Below are 15416 nucleotides of genomic sequence, written 5' to 3' on the forward strand. Positions count from 1 at the left end.
TAAAACAAATGGAATGCGATTCAAAGTGCTTTACAGATGAATGTGCTTTGTCACTTGATAAGATAAGAGTAACAGACAAACTATGAGCTGCCTTCAGTCCTTTTGTTCAGTGGAAGGCTCTCGTGAGTCTTGTCTGTCTCTGCTGGGCTCTACTTTGCGCCTGTTTTCTATAACTGGGTCTCTTCCTCTGCGACTCCTGCAGGTGCTCAGTCAAGTGGTCAATGTGAGACTGCAGGTGTTTATGAATTGCAGGGCCAAGTTGTCCGAGATGCCCCTCAAGAGGTAAGCTCCCGCTCCAGCAGTAATTAAATTTTCCTGTTTTGCTTTGTTTGTGTATCCTCCGACCGCTGCAGACTTAGCTTCTCTGCCGTGCTCTTTTCCCTTTGTAAGATTATACTGCACAGATGCAATCTGCTTAATAACACCACCTTATTGCTTTGGGCCTCCCCTTACATCTCTAGGCAAATTGCTTACAGCTTGCATTGTTGCGGTTCAAGACGTAGAGGAAAAAAAGATTAATAAACACAACAAATGAAAGGTTTAAATTGCCCATTAACATTCACACCACTGAGTGAATTCATTATCATTATGTCATTTGGGATGTTTTCTTTTTGTATTTGTTCCATAATGGGTTGAGTCAACTGTAGTGTTGGTACGACAGAACATTTCCAGGAAGTTTACCCTCACTTTGAGGTTGGCGGCAACCTCCAGTTCTGAAAAGTGGAGCTCTTTACATGTCTAGGGATTATACAAGGAAGGCAAATTCGCTTTTAAATGCTTTAGAAACAGGTGGTCTTAAAAATCCTTATTTGAGTACAAATAAGGATGCCAGCATACAGGATATTCAACCTTGCTTTCTTTATAATGCTTTTTTTCTTCTTTACTGGGCTTGTACCAAGGCAATAAAGTTGCCCATGAATGTGAGATTTGAGTTTACAGGTAATTACAATCCCTCCTTGTGGAGGTTGGTTTATGGCTGTTTTAAGTGTCTTTTTGATTCTTAATTTCAATTTATTTGTACGTCCTATTATGACTCCTCGGTGTCAACAGGCACACTTAAGAAAAGCAATTAGGTCTGTGACACCAAAAGAACGGGGACATTTCTGGTGCACAGACCAGCACACATATTTCTATTATTGGCCTAGCAGGAACACTGGCAGTAATGGTATTAGATTCTTTACTTTGAGGAGATTGTATATACCCAGCTGTCACAACAGAGCCCATCTCCTCCTGTCCTAGAAAGGAGACTATTGCACAACATGTCATCATTTTAGTGATTGCTAAGGAGGACTGCGCTTGTTGGATGGAATTGTTGACTCCAGTGGCAAAAAGTACTGCAGGATATCCACCACCTCACGGCTTAAAAAATTATCTTTTCTATTGTATTAATTTGTAGTGCAAGCACACACATTGTGATTATTCCCGTTTGTTTGTCTTCCCAGCTTTTACCGCTTCGTATTGGAGTCCGATGTGAATTTCTTGGCCAACGACACAGTGTCTCCGGGACCAGTCGCCCGGTTCATGGAGCTCCCAGAATCTCCTCTTCTCACCCTCATTATGATCACACCAGAGAGCTGGATGGTGCAGGCTGTCCGCAGCCCACACGACTTGGATAACATCCACCTGCAGGAGGTATCTCGCCTCTTACTCCTTGCTACTAGTGGTCTTAATCATGCTCCTCTCTTAATTAGGGCTGTGACGCATTCCACCGATCCCTCCCCTGTGTTTTGTGTCCACTCTAATGTGTGGTTTCGCTCCAGGTGAGCGGGATTGTGACAGCAGAGTATGAGCTGGAGCACCTTCTGCTGGAGGGCCACTGCTTTGACCTGTCAACAGGCCAGCCTCCCCGGGGACTGCAGTTCACCCTGGGCATGAGTCGGGACCCGCTCATGTACGACACCATCGTCATGGCTAACCTGGTCAGCAGCTTTATTAATACTAGAGCTACTAGTGTTTTTTGTACTGGTGCCAGGGTAGTGTGAATTTAAGGCTTACAGTAAACACTCAGACTCCTGCTGTTTCCACCACAACAGGGATATTTCCAGCTGAAAGCCAATCCTGGTGCCTGGATCCTAAAATTACGTAAAGGCAGATCGGAGGAGATCTATCAGGTTCTCACGTGAGTATTCTCCATTCGTCTACAGGCCATTTTTAATGCCATTGTTGTCATTTCCCAACTCACTCCTTATAGACATTAATATCTTTTTAAAGGTAATGATGCTAATTAGGCGTTTTCACTGGTAGCTCAGGATGAAGGTTGTTTTCTGCTACCTCTCCGTTTCACACCGGTAGCTGTGAAACCCATCACTATGGTAACATGGAGAGCTGCTGACACTGTAGCAGTTCAAGGTTTTGATGAGTACAGGGAGTTCTGCTTGCTACAGAGGGGAGAGAGAGACAAGTAGGAGGAGAGGGGTGCTCTCAAATAGAAGACGGAGTGGAGGGATGATTCAGCTGGTCACCTGCAATGCCATCCAACCCAGACAGCAAAATATCTGCAGCAGAATGTGTTTCGGTTTGGGCGGCGTAGGTGTCAGAGGCTCCGTACACCAGACAGAGTGCGTTGGCGTTGTCTAATTTCCCCGGACAAAGAGAAACAGTATTGTGCTTTGGTTGCTTTGATGCGTTTTCAAACAAAATACAATTTTTTAATTCTGCACTTACACTTCAATTAAAATGTACTGTGGTGCTTCCTACTTTGATCTAAAACAAAATCAAATTATTTTTTCACAAAGGAACTCCGAGCTCATCAAATAATTTCTACTTAACATAACAAAGATATATAGAATCCCTTTCGAACAAGTTGGAATAATGGCTCCAATCCCAACCATTTATGTGAGTCTGCATGGTCAGCTGTAGTACATCGTATTAGTTGTCCCTACAATCACAGATATTGTCCTCTCTGGCTATCCTCACATAAGATTTAGGACACATGCAGCCCCTCGGTTCCTCTGGAATCATATCAGACAAGTAAGATTTATTCCCCAATCCTCCAGGTGAAGCTAAGAGGTGATGTCATTTTTCACCTTGGCAGTGTCATTATTCTTGTGGTTAGCGGCACTCTGCTCCGGTTAGGTGGCCGATCAGAGTCTAGTGGGAGTGCCCGCGCTCTCCGTTCCCAGAGCCGGCGTTTTTTTTCCTCTTCCAGCCGGTGCTGCCGCCGCGTCTCGCCCTGACAGCGATGAATGAGACGACCAGCTCTCTTCTTCTCAGAGCAGGGATACAGATTGATCTCTGGTGCTTTTCTAACACGAGCCCTAAAGGCTACGTTGCACCAGGGACAGCAGAGGGGGGCAAAAACACAAGCGGCACTTTGGGCCCAATGAGGAGGGAGCATTTATCATAGTGATAAGGTCAGGTTTTTTTGCCTTTAGTAAGCACTGGGGTCATAATGGCTCGCTGTGCATCACAGCCTATTGCTCATCTCTTCCATGAAGTTTGGGGTTTCACCATGAGACCCTGCAGATCCTGCCTCCTGAAAGACATTCTCCACTGGGCGAATCAGTCCTAAAACAATTCCAGTGAAAGGCCAGTGTTGTGCCATCAATACTGTACCCAGTTTCTCATTAAATCTACCAGTATATATACAGCATGGCTGGGAAGTAGATAAAATAATGGTACGTGATTCTTAATGATGATGGAGGGTAATCACTGTGATCAGTGGCAGCTGGCCCAGTGTCTGTCAGTGGTCCGTCCATTAGCTGCTAAAGGAGCCGATGCTGCGTATTCTTCCTGCGCTGCTGTCATGGCTAAAACATGTGAACCAAACTCAAGTCACTCACACAAATATTGTGTTTCACCCAAGTACACTATTAAAACGGAAATATGAGACTGATTGGTTGAGTAGTTCTGTAAGTGCTTTTATAATAATGTACAAGCATTTTAATAAGTGGTGATATAGATATTTGCAGTAATGTACATACTGCAGTGATTGGCCTGAAGGGAGGCGGTCAGCTGTGTCACTCTGAAACATTTAAAAATGCGCCAGCAAATATCAGCATCAGTTGGTTTTAGATGCTGGATGAAATCTACGACTGATTTCTTGTTCTAAAGATACTTTAAAAAAACAAGACATTATTTTGTCTTACAGCTACACAATGTCTGTAGCTTAGTCTTATATCTGGGTTTAATGTAAAGACTAATCGGTACCTCTCTTTGAGTCTAGGTAATCACTTTCACACTCTTGACCCACTTTTTCAGGCATGATGGAACCGATTCCCCTGCAGATGCTGGTGACGTCCTTGTTGTTCTGAACAGTTTCCACAGTAAAATCATCAAAGTCAGAGTGAGTTTGTTTTTTGTATTGTGTTTCTCATAGCACTGGACATTATTCAGCGTACAGTTAAATGCTCTTCAGTAGGTCACAAATTGAGGATGTTGGGTTTAAATGTACAGTTTTTAATGAAATCACTGATAAAACTACTGTTTTGTGTCTACTTCCTCATTGTAGGTGCAGAAAAAGGTGGAGAAGATCAACGAGGATCTTTTAAGTGAAAACAGTGAAAGCAACGGCATATGGGACTCTATAGCAAGGTGAGTAATCGATACGCATACAGTCACAATGTGATTGGTTTAAGGAGGTTTTAAAACCCTCCCTCAGCTCACTGGCAGTAACAGCTGTGAGCTCATTGATTGGTGGGTTTGCTGATGTGCTTCTTGTTCATCAATTACACGTTTGTGGTTTCAGGAGATCGTATTCCTCCCCTCGATCCAGACTGCATTATTATGCTGTAAGAGCTAGTCTTGCAAAAAATATGTGCTTCTGTAGGTATGTGTGTGTGTGTGTGTGTGTGTGTGTGTGTGTGTGTGTGTGTGTGTGTGTGTGTGTGTGTGTGTGTTTCCCCAACATTTTCCTAACTGTGTGATCCTGTCTCCTCACTAAATGCCTGCTGTGTGAAGTGTTTGGAGCACTTTTGAGAAAAGGTAGGCCGTGTCGCTGCAACCCGCCAAACACCTAAAACATCTTCATCTTCATTAGCATGCAGTGGTTTTGGATGCTTTTTTTAGGCTCAATGAGATATTCTAACAGGATATGGTAATAATGTAGCGCTGTGTTTAAATATGATGTCACATCTTCATGCATTCATTCATTTATTTATGTGGTCATACATATACTGTGTTTTAAAACTGTAGTCATGTCTCGGTCTCAGACAAAGAGGACTCCGAATTAGGGTTGTCACGATACCAAAATTATGACTTCGATACGATACCTGCCATAAATATCATGATACAACCTGATACTTACGATACGATACCAGAATTCGATACAATACCACAAATACAATACGATACCACAAATGCGATACGATACTGGTATATCTATAATAGTAATAAATAAAACATCTGTATGGTTTCCTTTTTTACCAGCTTGTTCCTGCCCAGCTTTTTGAACACTTAACAAATGGCATTAATATTAGTATTAGCCTACTGCAAGATATTAATGAAAACTACATGGTGCCACTTGCCTCCCTTGGTCTGTGTGGCTTTGAAACAAGTTTTGCAGACGGGTCTCTGTATGTCAGTGGGCTTTCCTTCACTGTCCGCAATGTAGCCAAAGTACTTCCAGATTTCACTTCTGGCATCTTTTTTTCCAACAAGCCGAGGACGGTCGGCAAAAGCTTCTGCACTTGATGCCGTGTCTCCCCTGCGATCACTCGCTGTGAGTGAGCGCTGCTTGTTGAGTGTGTGAGCGCTGGGCAGCCCCGCCCCCTTGCAGTCAATACGTGCAGGCAACATGACAGGGAGCGGAACAGTGAGTGTGTTCTGATCGCGCGCTATTTAAATGAAGTATCGATACTAAAAAATATGCAAAATCGTATCGTTTTTAACGTACGGGTACCGTGATACCTTTTAGTATTGATACACCATGCAACATTACTCCGGATTCTATTTCAGGACCATATCTACGGAGATATGCCCTGATTTATTAACATAATTCTCATTAACATCGTGGTTGGCATGGACGACATTTGGGCTCCCCTTTACAACCCGTCTCTGCCATGACCAAGGAATAATACGGAGCTGAAACGGGTGGATAAATAGATTTATGATTGAATGTAATCTTTCCCATGGCATACTCGCATTTGAGTAATGAAAATACTCTTTAACATTAAAAGGTTAAATAGACGGTTGAAGTGAATGGTTTCAAGACACATAACTGCTCCTTAAGTGCCGGTGATGGATGGATCTAAAATGTACTCAGATTTGACTGCGTTTGGAGAAAGGAGGGAGCTTTTATTATGGCACGATTCCATCATATCCTCCTTTCAAAACGAGAAGCCAAAAAAGACTCTAATCGTACAGTAAATTATCACACTGTGCCTAAATATTCTTTGTCATGCTCTAGAGTATAAGCGTAACATTGTCACCCAGTGCTATTAACATCCTGTGAAGGCAGCTGGTTTCAGAAGTTTGGAAATGAAAACACTGAAAACCACCAAATACAATTTAGCCTGACACAGAATGTCGACAACATATTTTCATGTTTGACAGTTAAATCCTTACAATCATTTTTTTTTTCAGTTTTTCAAAAGTCATAATGATAGTTCTATATCAATATATATAAAATGATTGCTCAACATAATAGTGGCAGGCTTGCAAATGTAAAGCATCCATTGTGTAAACCATGACTGGTGATCATACAAAGTAGTTGGTGTCAAAGTAAAGATGTCTTTGTAGTAGTATTGCAGTATTACTTCATGTGTAACCTTTATTGTAACGGGACTGCATTGATCTAACACATCTGAAGAATTAGGTGGATCCATGCATCAGCAAGTCTAAGTGACAGTTGTTACACATTTTCTCATCTTTTAAAGAGATTTTTGATCTCTGTAGAGTAATAATGAGTGAAAATAGATTGTTTTCCCTCGTCTTTCTTTCAAAGGAGTTGCGCTCCTTTGTTTTGTGATCTTTCGTCTTTTGTGCGTTCTCTCTTGCTCTCTTCTTTGTCTGCGTCTGGGAGGAAGATGAAGGGAGGTTTTTTCACTTTCAGCCAGGGGAACTTTGAGGGTTTAATGTCCTTTTTATGCTGCGCTGAGAGATCAGAAACTCCAGAGCCACACAGGGTAAGAGAGCTTCAGCGGCAGTGTTACTACCTGAGGGACTTATTTAGGTTTTTGTCATGAGACCTTGGACAGTGTTAGATGAGGCCTTGGCCATTCATGTTTTTCCAGATTAAATCCAACTAATAGACAGGGTTATTCTACAACATGTATGTGTTGTGTTCTTTGTAGTTGTTGATGGTTACAGTATGGGGAACATTCTTATTTATTTACATGCAGTGTAGCTGGTTTTTCTTTGTGGGACATGTTCGTCTTTCTTTCTTGGCAACATTTTTTTGCCTACTAAATATTAACAAAAAATAACTCAAACCGTGTATGACTTGGAAAATATTTTTGCAATCACTTCCCTTCATTCCTGACCAAACTCACTGGCATCTCATCAGTTGCTCTCAGTGGAGTGATGCTTACTCATGCCTTATTAATAATGGAAAACATGGTAAACTAAGGTGCAAGTTAGCGTTATGCTTTACAGTACACATGTACTATACATCAACTCTCTGCTCATTGGCACACACATTGTTTATGTCTTTTGATGATCTCCTCACAGATGTTAGAGAATGATTCTGCTCTATCTACAGAGTTGGGGAGAAAGACAGAAGTAGAATTCTGTCTAGTTGGTGTTGTCCACTGCTCAGGATTTACTCAGAGCTTTGTGGATCCTTCCAGAGGTCCAGATTATCTTGAGTGAGTCAGCCAAACAGGCTCTCACCTGACCCTCTAAAGCTGCTTATCGGGGGGGGGGGCCAGCTGTAGTGCTGGAGGCCCTTCATAACGGCTGGCTTAGTCATGGCAGATGTGTGTATGGTGACTCTCCAAAAGCCAACTGAGAAGAGAGAGAAAAATTCACTAAATGTTTTCAGAAGGACGGACAACACTACAGCACAGACTACGAAATGGTCGTCTGTGGGCGGCCATTGAGTCTGTGTTGTACAGATATGACTTGCTTACCAGCCAGTCTCTGGTATGTGCGTGTCAGAGCTGGTTTTAGAGGACACGCGGAGACAGACAGTATGCTCCCTCCCCTCCTTTTCTCACCTCTCTCTCTCTCTCTCTCTCTCTCTCTCTCTCTCTCTCTCTCTCTCTCTCTCTCTCTCTCTCTCTCTCTCTCTCTCTCTCTCACTGGTGCTTTCCTGGAGCCTCAGGCCGAGGCTGTGGTTGTGATGTGAGTGTGGGAGAGACACCTCATCAGCAGTCTGTTACCGACAAGGACACACAGTTTGACTGCAGACACATCAACCCTCCAGCACAAGTCCTGATTTCTGTCCGCTAAATGTGCCTCGCATCACGAGCCACTGCTCTTCAGTAGTGGAGAGGGTGTGGAGAGTGTGCTTTAAACTTTTCTGTATCTCGACACAAAACTATTTCCATAAAACTAGTTGGTAACCTAGATTTTCAAATGTCTTACTTACTTACATAAATGTATTCTGAAAGTTAATGAACTGATTTGATGGGCCCTATCTTTGAGCTTGCACGTTGTATAAAGTAACGCTTTGGGCTATTTATTTTTTTAAGGTGTTTTTCTTTTCTTGCTGGTTTGGTATTCATGTTGCTCACCATACACCAAAGTGAGAGGAGACGGGGAGGCTCTGTTGATGTCTGCTAATGTGAAGAACACGTGTAAGGCACACTCATGTTGTGTGCTATTTTCATCACGATAATTAATGAAAAGGACCAAAATAATACTCTCGTATAACTCAATCACACAGCCCCCTCTTTAAGACGTTCTCCTTGTTTGCCCATTTGAGGAACTGGAAGTATCAGTTAGGATTTCTTCACTAGTTGATGCAGTGCAAATAAACCGGGTTGGAGACATACACACACACACACACACACACACACACACACACACACACACACACACACACACACACACACACACACACACACACACACACACACACACACAGTTCATTCAGTTACATGAAACACTGTAGACAGTTTCAAACTTTTCTCTCCTCTAATAACTTAACTCCCTCAGGGTGATCCATTCTCTGTATCTTCATCCAACAACAGTGTAACAGCAGCGTGTTGTAGGGGGTCAGGCAAAATGGCGCCTGAAGCATCACATTTTTAATTGCGGCGGGATGTGTAAGACCAGTCATGACTATTCATAAATGTTTTGGTTAAACTATGCAACCACATCACCCATCATCCACTACATTTTTCTTTAACCTTTTATATATTAGTCTTCCAGTCGCTATTGAATATGAATTAAAAACTCAACCGAATGGGCTTCTGTGCCTTAACTAACTCTGCACGTCCCACCAGAGAATAGTAATCTCAGGAAAAGCTCCTCTGGACTTTCTGCACCGTTACCAACGATCAGCATAGTGTGGTGCTTTTAAAGGGGACAGGAGCTCATAACACAATTAACGGTACTGTATGACAATGCATTTTTCTGCAATTTACACCCCCAGTTACTCCTGGTGCAGCACACGCTGTGGCTTGATTCACACAATGATTTATTTCATCTCTTATGACGTAATGCTCCCATTTAAAAACGTAATAGTGCTTCTCAGGGTTGCTGTTAAATGATTTTATTCTAACTAATCATTTCAGATTCTTTTCTTTACATTATGGGCTCTCTATTAGCTATGTGGGGACATAATAATATGGACCAGTTAAAATGTTACAGCTGCTCTAACGTATAAGTATGTATAATGTATAAGTTCTCTGGAGAACTTTTGTCAAATCACATTCAAATCACGGCTTTGTGTTGTTTCATTTAAATAAGGGCATCTCAGTTTGCTGCACAATGTTGCATGGTTTGTTGAAAAAAAATGTTTTGTGCTGAGCAACAACATACAATACTATAGTAATCTACTATGTTTCTCAGGACTCATGTATTATGGTCTCCTTCGCAGCATCACGGGCGGTGGCTCCAAGAAGGACGATGGAGAGAAAGAGAAGGAGGACGTTCTCAACATATTTTCCGTGGCCTCGGGTCATCTGTACGAGCGCTTCCTGAGGTCGGGTCACTGTCACCTAACAAACACGCCTACTTTCCATTCCTTTTAGCCCCGATCCGTCACTGTTTTTGTACGTTTCAGAATAATGATGCTGTCTGTCCTCCGGCACACCAAAACGCCCGTCAAGTTCTGGTTCCTCAAGAACTACCTTTCTCCATCTTTCAAGGTACTTCCCTCACGCCATGGCTCCATACAAGCTCCATACAAACATTGTGAATTGACTAACTAACTTAAGAGTGGCTATCTGGTAGTATTCTCTCTTCATTTCATTTCTGTCCATATAAACCTTGCTCATTTTGTTTGTGAAATACTGTAGTTTGTGCATATTTCTTAAATGTTCAGTTGCCCAAAATGTGCTCTTGTGTTTGATTTAATGAACCTCTGGTGTGGTATTTTTTTGCTGTGATTAGGAGACCATCGCTCACATGGCAGAGAAGTATGGCTTTCAGTATGAATTAGTACAGTACAAGTGGCCCCGGTGGCTCCACCAGCAGACTGAGAAGCAGCGCGTTATCTGGGGATACAAGATCCTCTTCCTGGATGTTCTGTTCCCCTTGGCTGTGGACAAGATCATCTTTGTGGATGCCGATCAGGTGAGGATCAAATGGAAGCGACGTGTGTGTAAGTGTGTGTGTCTGAAAGTGAGAGACTCGTCTATATGTCGGTCCCGGCGAAGGTGTGAAGATTGGATGACAGCACGGATGAAGTGGCGTCAGTACTTACGGATGTTCCCGCTCTCTCACAGATAGTTCGGGCTGATCTGAAGGAATTGAGGGATTTCGACCTGGAGGGTGCTCCTTATGGCTACACACCATTCTGTGATAGCCGCAGAGAGATGGAAGGCTACCGCTTCTGGAAAAGCGGCTACTGGGCCTCGCATCTAGGACATAGGAAATACCACATCAGGTATACTTCTGTAAAAAAAAACTGTGAAGGGGAACATAGCAGCACAAACTTTTGAAATGCTTGTCAAGTACATCTGATTCTTTTTTCTGATGTACTACCATTTACTCAATAGCACCATAATCCCCTTCCTTATAACTTTCCCTCCATTGTCATTTTTAAGGGAAAATGAAGGTAACCACTTCTGGCAAGATATGCAGAGTATGAACTATCACCATTCTGAACACTGTGCCTCTACAGCCACCTTCTTCTTTCTTGTGGGCCATTCACTCAGTGTGTCTAGTTGTGGACGCTCATGACTCTTTTCTATCCTTTGCAAAGCTGAATGAACAGAAGTCTTAAAGAGACCATACTGCAAAGCATAGCGTATGAAAAGAAAAAAAAATTGCTTGTACATTTTGGTTGTAAAATCATCTACAATTATTTATTATTCTGCAAGGATATTATTTTTGTTTTTTGTTTTCCCGAGTTCCGAATATGACAGAGAAGGAAGTGGAGCTGTGTTTGTGTCCTCTTGTATTCAGAGGCTGGAAGTACTGCTGTTGTTTTTGATCTTCTTCTTGCAATCTATCTCAAACTGTGAGTCCATGAGAAAGATGAACTTTCACGTAGCTTCAAAATCTCACCGTACTCATCACGAGTTGGCTCCATAAGAAACACTTTGAACATTTTTGGGATTTGTCCGACAAGTGAAATTTCCAAGATTCCTTTGAGCAAGCTGAAATCAAATTAAACACACACCATTAGAAAAAAAACATTGTGGCTGCAATAAACTACAGTACGGTGTTCATCCAGTTTCCATGGTGATTGAAGCTCACCAATTATAGTTGCAGCGCTTGTGGCTATTTTTTTTTCTTAGCATCAGACATCTGTATACAGCCGTAGTGCATCAAGCAAAAGGTCTGAAAGAACGTGGCACTGAGTTCTCCCTCTGTCACTGTGCTGAACAGAGCGCAGAACTCAACACACAAAAAAAGAGAAGTCCGAAAACCACCACAGTGATTTGATTGGATGCCAGTGTGCTGCTTGGCTCTGTGGGGCGGGACAAAAGCAGAAAGGGGGAATAATCTGCATCAGTGAGGGAAAACACAAGGTAGTGAACCTCCTCTGGCACACTTAAATCTAAAAAGTGAAACTACACAGTCTACACGGTTGGGTTTATTAATTTGCCACGTCAGATACAATTACCTGAGTGTGCCTGGGGTATTTCTCTTTATTGAGTCATTATTTTTTTGTTTTTATGAAGCCATTCCTATGGGCTTTCCCTTTTAGGAAATGGTTTTATCACACCTGCTTATTATGTCTTCTCTCTCTCTCTCTCCCCTCTTATATTTCAACCAGCGCTCTGTATGTAGTAGATTTAAAGAAGTTTCGAAAGATTGCAGCTGGCGACAGATTACGAGGCCAGTACCAAGCCCTGAGCCAAGACCCCAACAGCCTGTCTAACCTGGATCAGGTCTGTAACTCAGAGACCACATCGTTGCATTATATATGATGCAGTTTGATCTCTAGGCACCTGTTGTATTGTCTTGTTTGTTATAATGAACCTTTTATATTTGTTTTCTGATATTTTTAGGACCTTCCCAACAACATGATCCACCAAGTTGTCATCAAGTCTCTTCCACAGGAGTGGTTGTGGTGTGAGACGTGGTGTGATGACACCTCCAAAGTCTCAGCTAAGACTATAGACCTGGTGAGTCCCAGAGCCACTAGACCTACACTAGTGTGGTGGGGAAAGCTAACGCTAGAAGTGCTACATAATTCATCATCAATCACTTTTTTCCCTTTTTATTTAGATAATAAAATCCCTTTTGTCTTCTTTATTTTAATCTTTTGTGTTGAAAAATGTTAAGAATTGCAAAAGGTTTTTATAAACCATTTTTTCCACCACGTTTGCAGATTTCTTGATTATAATAGTGAGCTGCTGCAGCACTAAAAGGCAGAGGCACATTCTCAGCCACTAATGTCCATGAGGCACTTGGCATTTCGAAGACAACTGTGGAGCAATCCTGTAGTCTCCTAAACTAATTCATGAGATGACTGGACGGCTCCAGCAGACTGGAATAGGAAGCATTGTCTCCTCGTGGTATAGAGCACCACTTGGTAATTCAGACACAAGACATTGGCTAATGTCCTTTTAACAGAATTACAAATCAAATTAGGGTTCAAATGCTCGCCACGGACTGTGATGGGAATGACAATATGACTTGCTGGGAGAAAGTGGCACTGGTGGCGCAAATGATGTGCTGTGTCTGCTTCTTTTTCTTTTTTTTGCTGCAGTGCAATAACCCAAAGACCAAGGAGCCCAAGCTAACGGCCGCAGCGAGGATCGTGCCCGAGTGGGTTGAATACGACAACGAGATAAAGCGGCTACTGAGACAACAGGAAGACACAGCGACACAAAAACACACTCCTCTTCCCTCACAACATCAAAAAGGTTACTAAAGAAACACTATTTACTTCCCAGTTTATGAGACAGAAAAGTAAAAACATACCTTTGTATAATCCACTTCTTTTGTTGGCCAGATGTGTCTCTCTCTCTCTCTCTCTCTCTCTCACCACTGTGCTCATTCTCATTTCTTTTCCAACCCCTCTGCACAGCAGACGACAGACGTGATGAACTTTAGTGGCCGCCAGCGTCGTTCTGCAGAGGAAGGGAGGCAGCACCTTTTGCGAGCAGGGCCTTCCTGTGAAGCTCGGAGACAGACAAATCCTTCTAAACATAGCCGTGGAGCGTCGCTTCCCCAGCCTCAGAAGGATATTTTCAGAGATGCCATATCTGCGTCTGCAGTTGATACGTCTTACAAAATGAACACGTGGTGTAAGTGTTAACTGTGAACTTGTGGGGGTGCTCTCAGCACTACAATCAGGGCTCAGTTAGTTTGTGGTTACCGGAGAATGAAGTGAACACAGAATAGTGGGGTGAGGTCAGTCAAAGCGCTCTTATTAGGTGTGTTTAAAAATACATAGTTGAAAATGATTGCACTGATAATGTATGCAAATAATCTAATCGTGAAGGCGCAGCTCTGAGAATCTAATCCCAAAATGTATTGTTTCTTATTATGGAGAACTTTCCAAAAGCTGATGCATTTAGGTGTCTTTAATTTGAAGTTGACTAAAATGCCCAAACCAAAGACATAAAGCTTGTCTGTTTTTAAACTTCATAACAGGCAAAAATTGGATCAAATTGTTACATCAGAAGATCTTAAAGGTACATTTTACATGCAGAGGATCATCAATCAGGGCTTCATTTTCCTCACCACCATCAAACAGGTAGCTAATGCAGATCATTTGAGTTATTACTTATTAAACGTCTCTACAGTACGTCGTCGTTCCTTTATTCTGAATTATAAAGTTAAATGTTATACAAAGTTTGAATATAATTTCTTCCACGTTCAGCATCATGATTCATCAATATGATCAGTTTTGCACATACGTTTCCTTCAGTCCACAAATAAATCTGAACACAGTGATAAAGCTGCTTTTTGATATTTCTCAGCAGTAGGTTTGGCTCAGCAGGACAAGACTCTCCCGCTGCAACTCCGAAACGTCACCTTATCTCAGGCAACCCCGTCAAATGTAATTAATACAAAGTTTTACTATTCGGAGCACGGGGCTGTCGTAGAAATAGTTCTGAAAGTTCACGTGTCATAAAGTTTGAAGGATATCAGTGTAGCCTAGCAGCCTCTTGCTTTACACGTGGGTTTTTAGTAACATTCTGTACACTTTGCGTCATGATCACTGTCCAAGGTGCTGATCCTCTGACCCGTGTCATGTGGTAGATGTCTGACTGCCCCCCCACACTATACTATTGATAATTTTTTTTCAAAGTCAAGTAGAGGGTTCAACTCACTAAATAACGCCCCAATAATTTCCCTACTGTCCGTCAGAACGGACAAGTTACCGTCTGTTAACCTAACCTCTGAACAGCAATCGTTCACATGTAACTAAGGAGCTCTCAGCAAAGCATCTTCTGTCTCACTACAAAGTCATGTGATGCTACATGTATTAGCGTCACATGACTTTGTATTAGATGACTTAGTTATTGCTGAGTGGATCAAAAAATCTTCTTTTGCACACTAAAGGTCATGGTTTATGGATAGGATTTTAACTTATTACAGTATGTTTACATCTTGCATACATTGTGCTTCATTGTATTACATTTTTTAATTTTCATATTCCTCAATGAACCAGTGTTGTTTTTGTCTCAGGAATAACAGGTTTTGCTGCTCAACCGAGGCCAGCTGTAGTTTTTATTCCCGTCTTAATTTACAAAGAAGGGGTGCTGACCTCAGGACACCCATCTTTCACTGTGCTGTGTCAAATGGAAATGTTTATATTACTGTCTGGTAATACAAAATAAATCTTTGCCACAAAAGTCATTACAAAATCAGTTCTGTGTGATTCATGTTGTGAAAGGTCTACAATGAAGGAACTGGTTCCTCACAATAAACCCTCTGATGTAAAAACCAAGAATCAGCAT

At 42.1% G+C, this 15416-nt stretch overlaps 1 protein-coding gene across 5 annotated transcripts in view; it reads left to right on the forward strand.

The window, feature by feature from the left end:
• Positions 1–15316, forward strand: part of uggt2 (UDP-glucose glycoprotein glucosyltransferase 2) — a 32269-nt gene extending 16953 nt beyond the window's left edge. The window contains exons 27-41 of one of the 5 annotated variants that reach the window (XM_068704795.1): positions 203–282; positions 1443–1632; positions 1761–1919; positions 2034–2119; positions 4201–4285; positions 4451–4533; positions 4688–4768; positions 9926–10030; positions 10112–10196; positions 10441–10623; positions 10776–10936; positions 12275–12389; positions 12510–12626; positions 13214–13370; positions 13535–15316. In XM_068704795.1, the coding sequence (XP_068560896.1) occupies positions 203–282; positions 1443–1632; positions 1761–1919; positions 2034–2119; positions 4201–4285; positions 4451–4533; positions 4688–4768; positions 9926–10030; positions 10112–10196; positions 10441–10623; positions 10776–10936; positions 12275–12389; positions 12510–12626; positions 13214–13370; positions 13535–13560 (1713 nt within the window). In that variant the 3' untranslated portion in view covers positions 13561–15316. Of the gene's footprint in view, positions 1–202; positions 283–1442; positions 1633–1760; positions 1920–2033; positions 2120–4200; positions 4286–4450; positions 4534–4687; positions 4769–4899; positions 4924–9925; positions 10031–10111; positions 10197–10440; positions 10624–10775; positions 10937–12274; positions 12390–12509; positions 12627–13213; positions 13371–13534 lie in introns of all 5 variants that reach the window. The other 4 variants (XM_068704796.1, XM_068704797.1, XM_068704798.1 and 1 more) reach the window with 4 other exon arrangements.
• The last annotated feature ends 100 nt before the right edge of the window (positions 15317–15416 follow it).

Source organism: Cebidichthys violaceus, unplaced genomic scaffold, assembly GCF_023349555.1.
Source record: "Cebidichthys violaceus isolate CVI_PGR_0920_01 unplaced genomic scaffold, fCebVio1.0.p SCAF_11, whole genome shotgun sequence".
Taxonomy (NCBI): Eukaryota; Metazoa; Chordata; class Actinopteri; order Perciformes; family Stichaeidae; genus Cebidichthys; species Cebidichthys violaceus.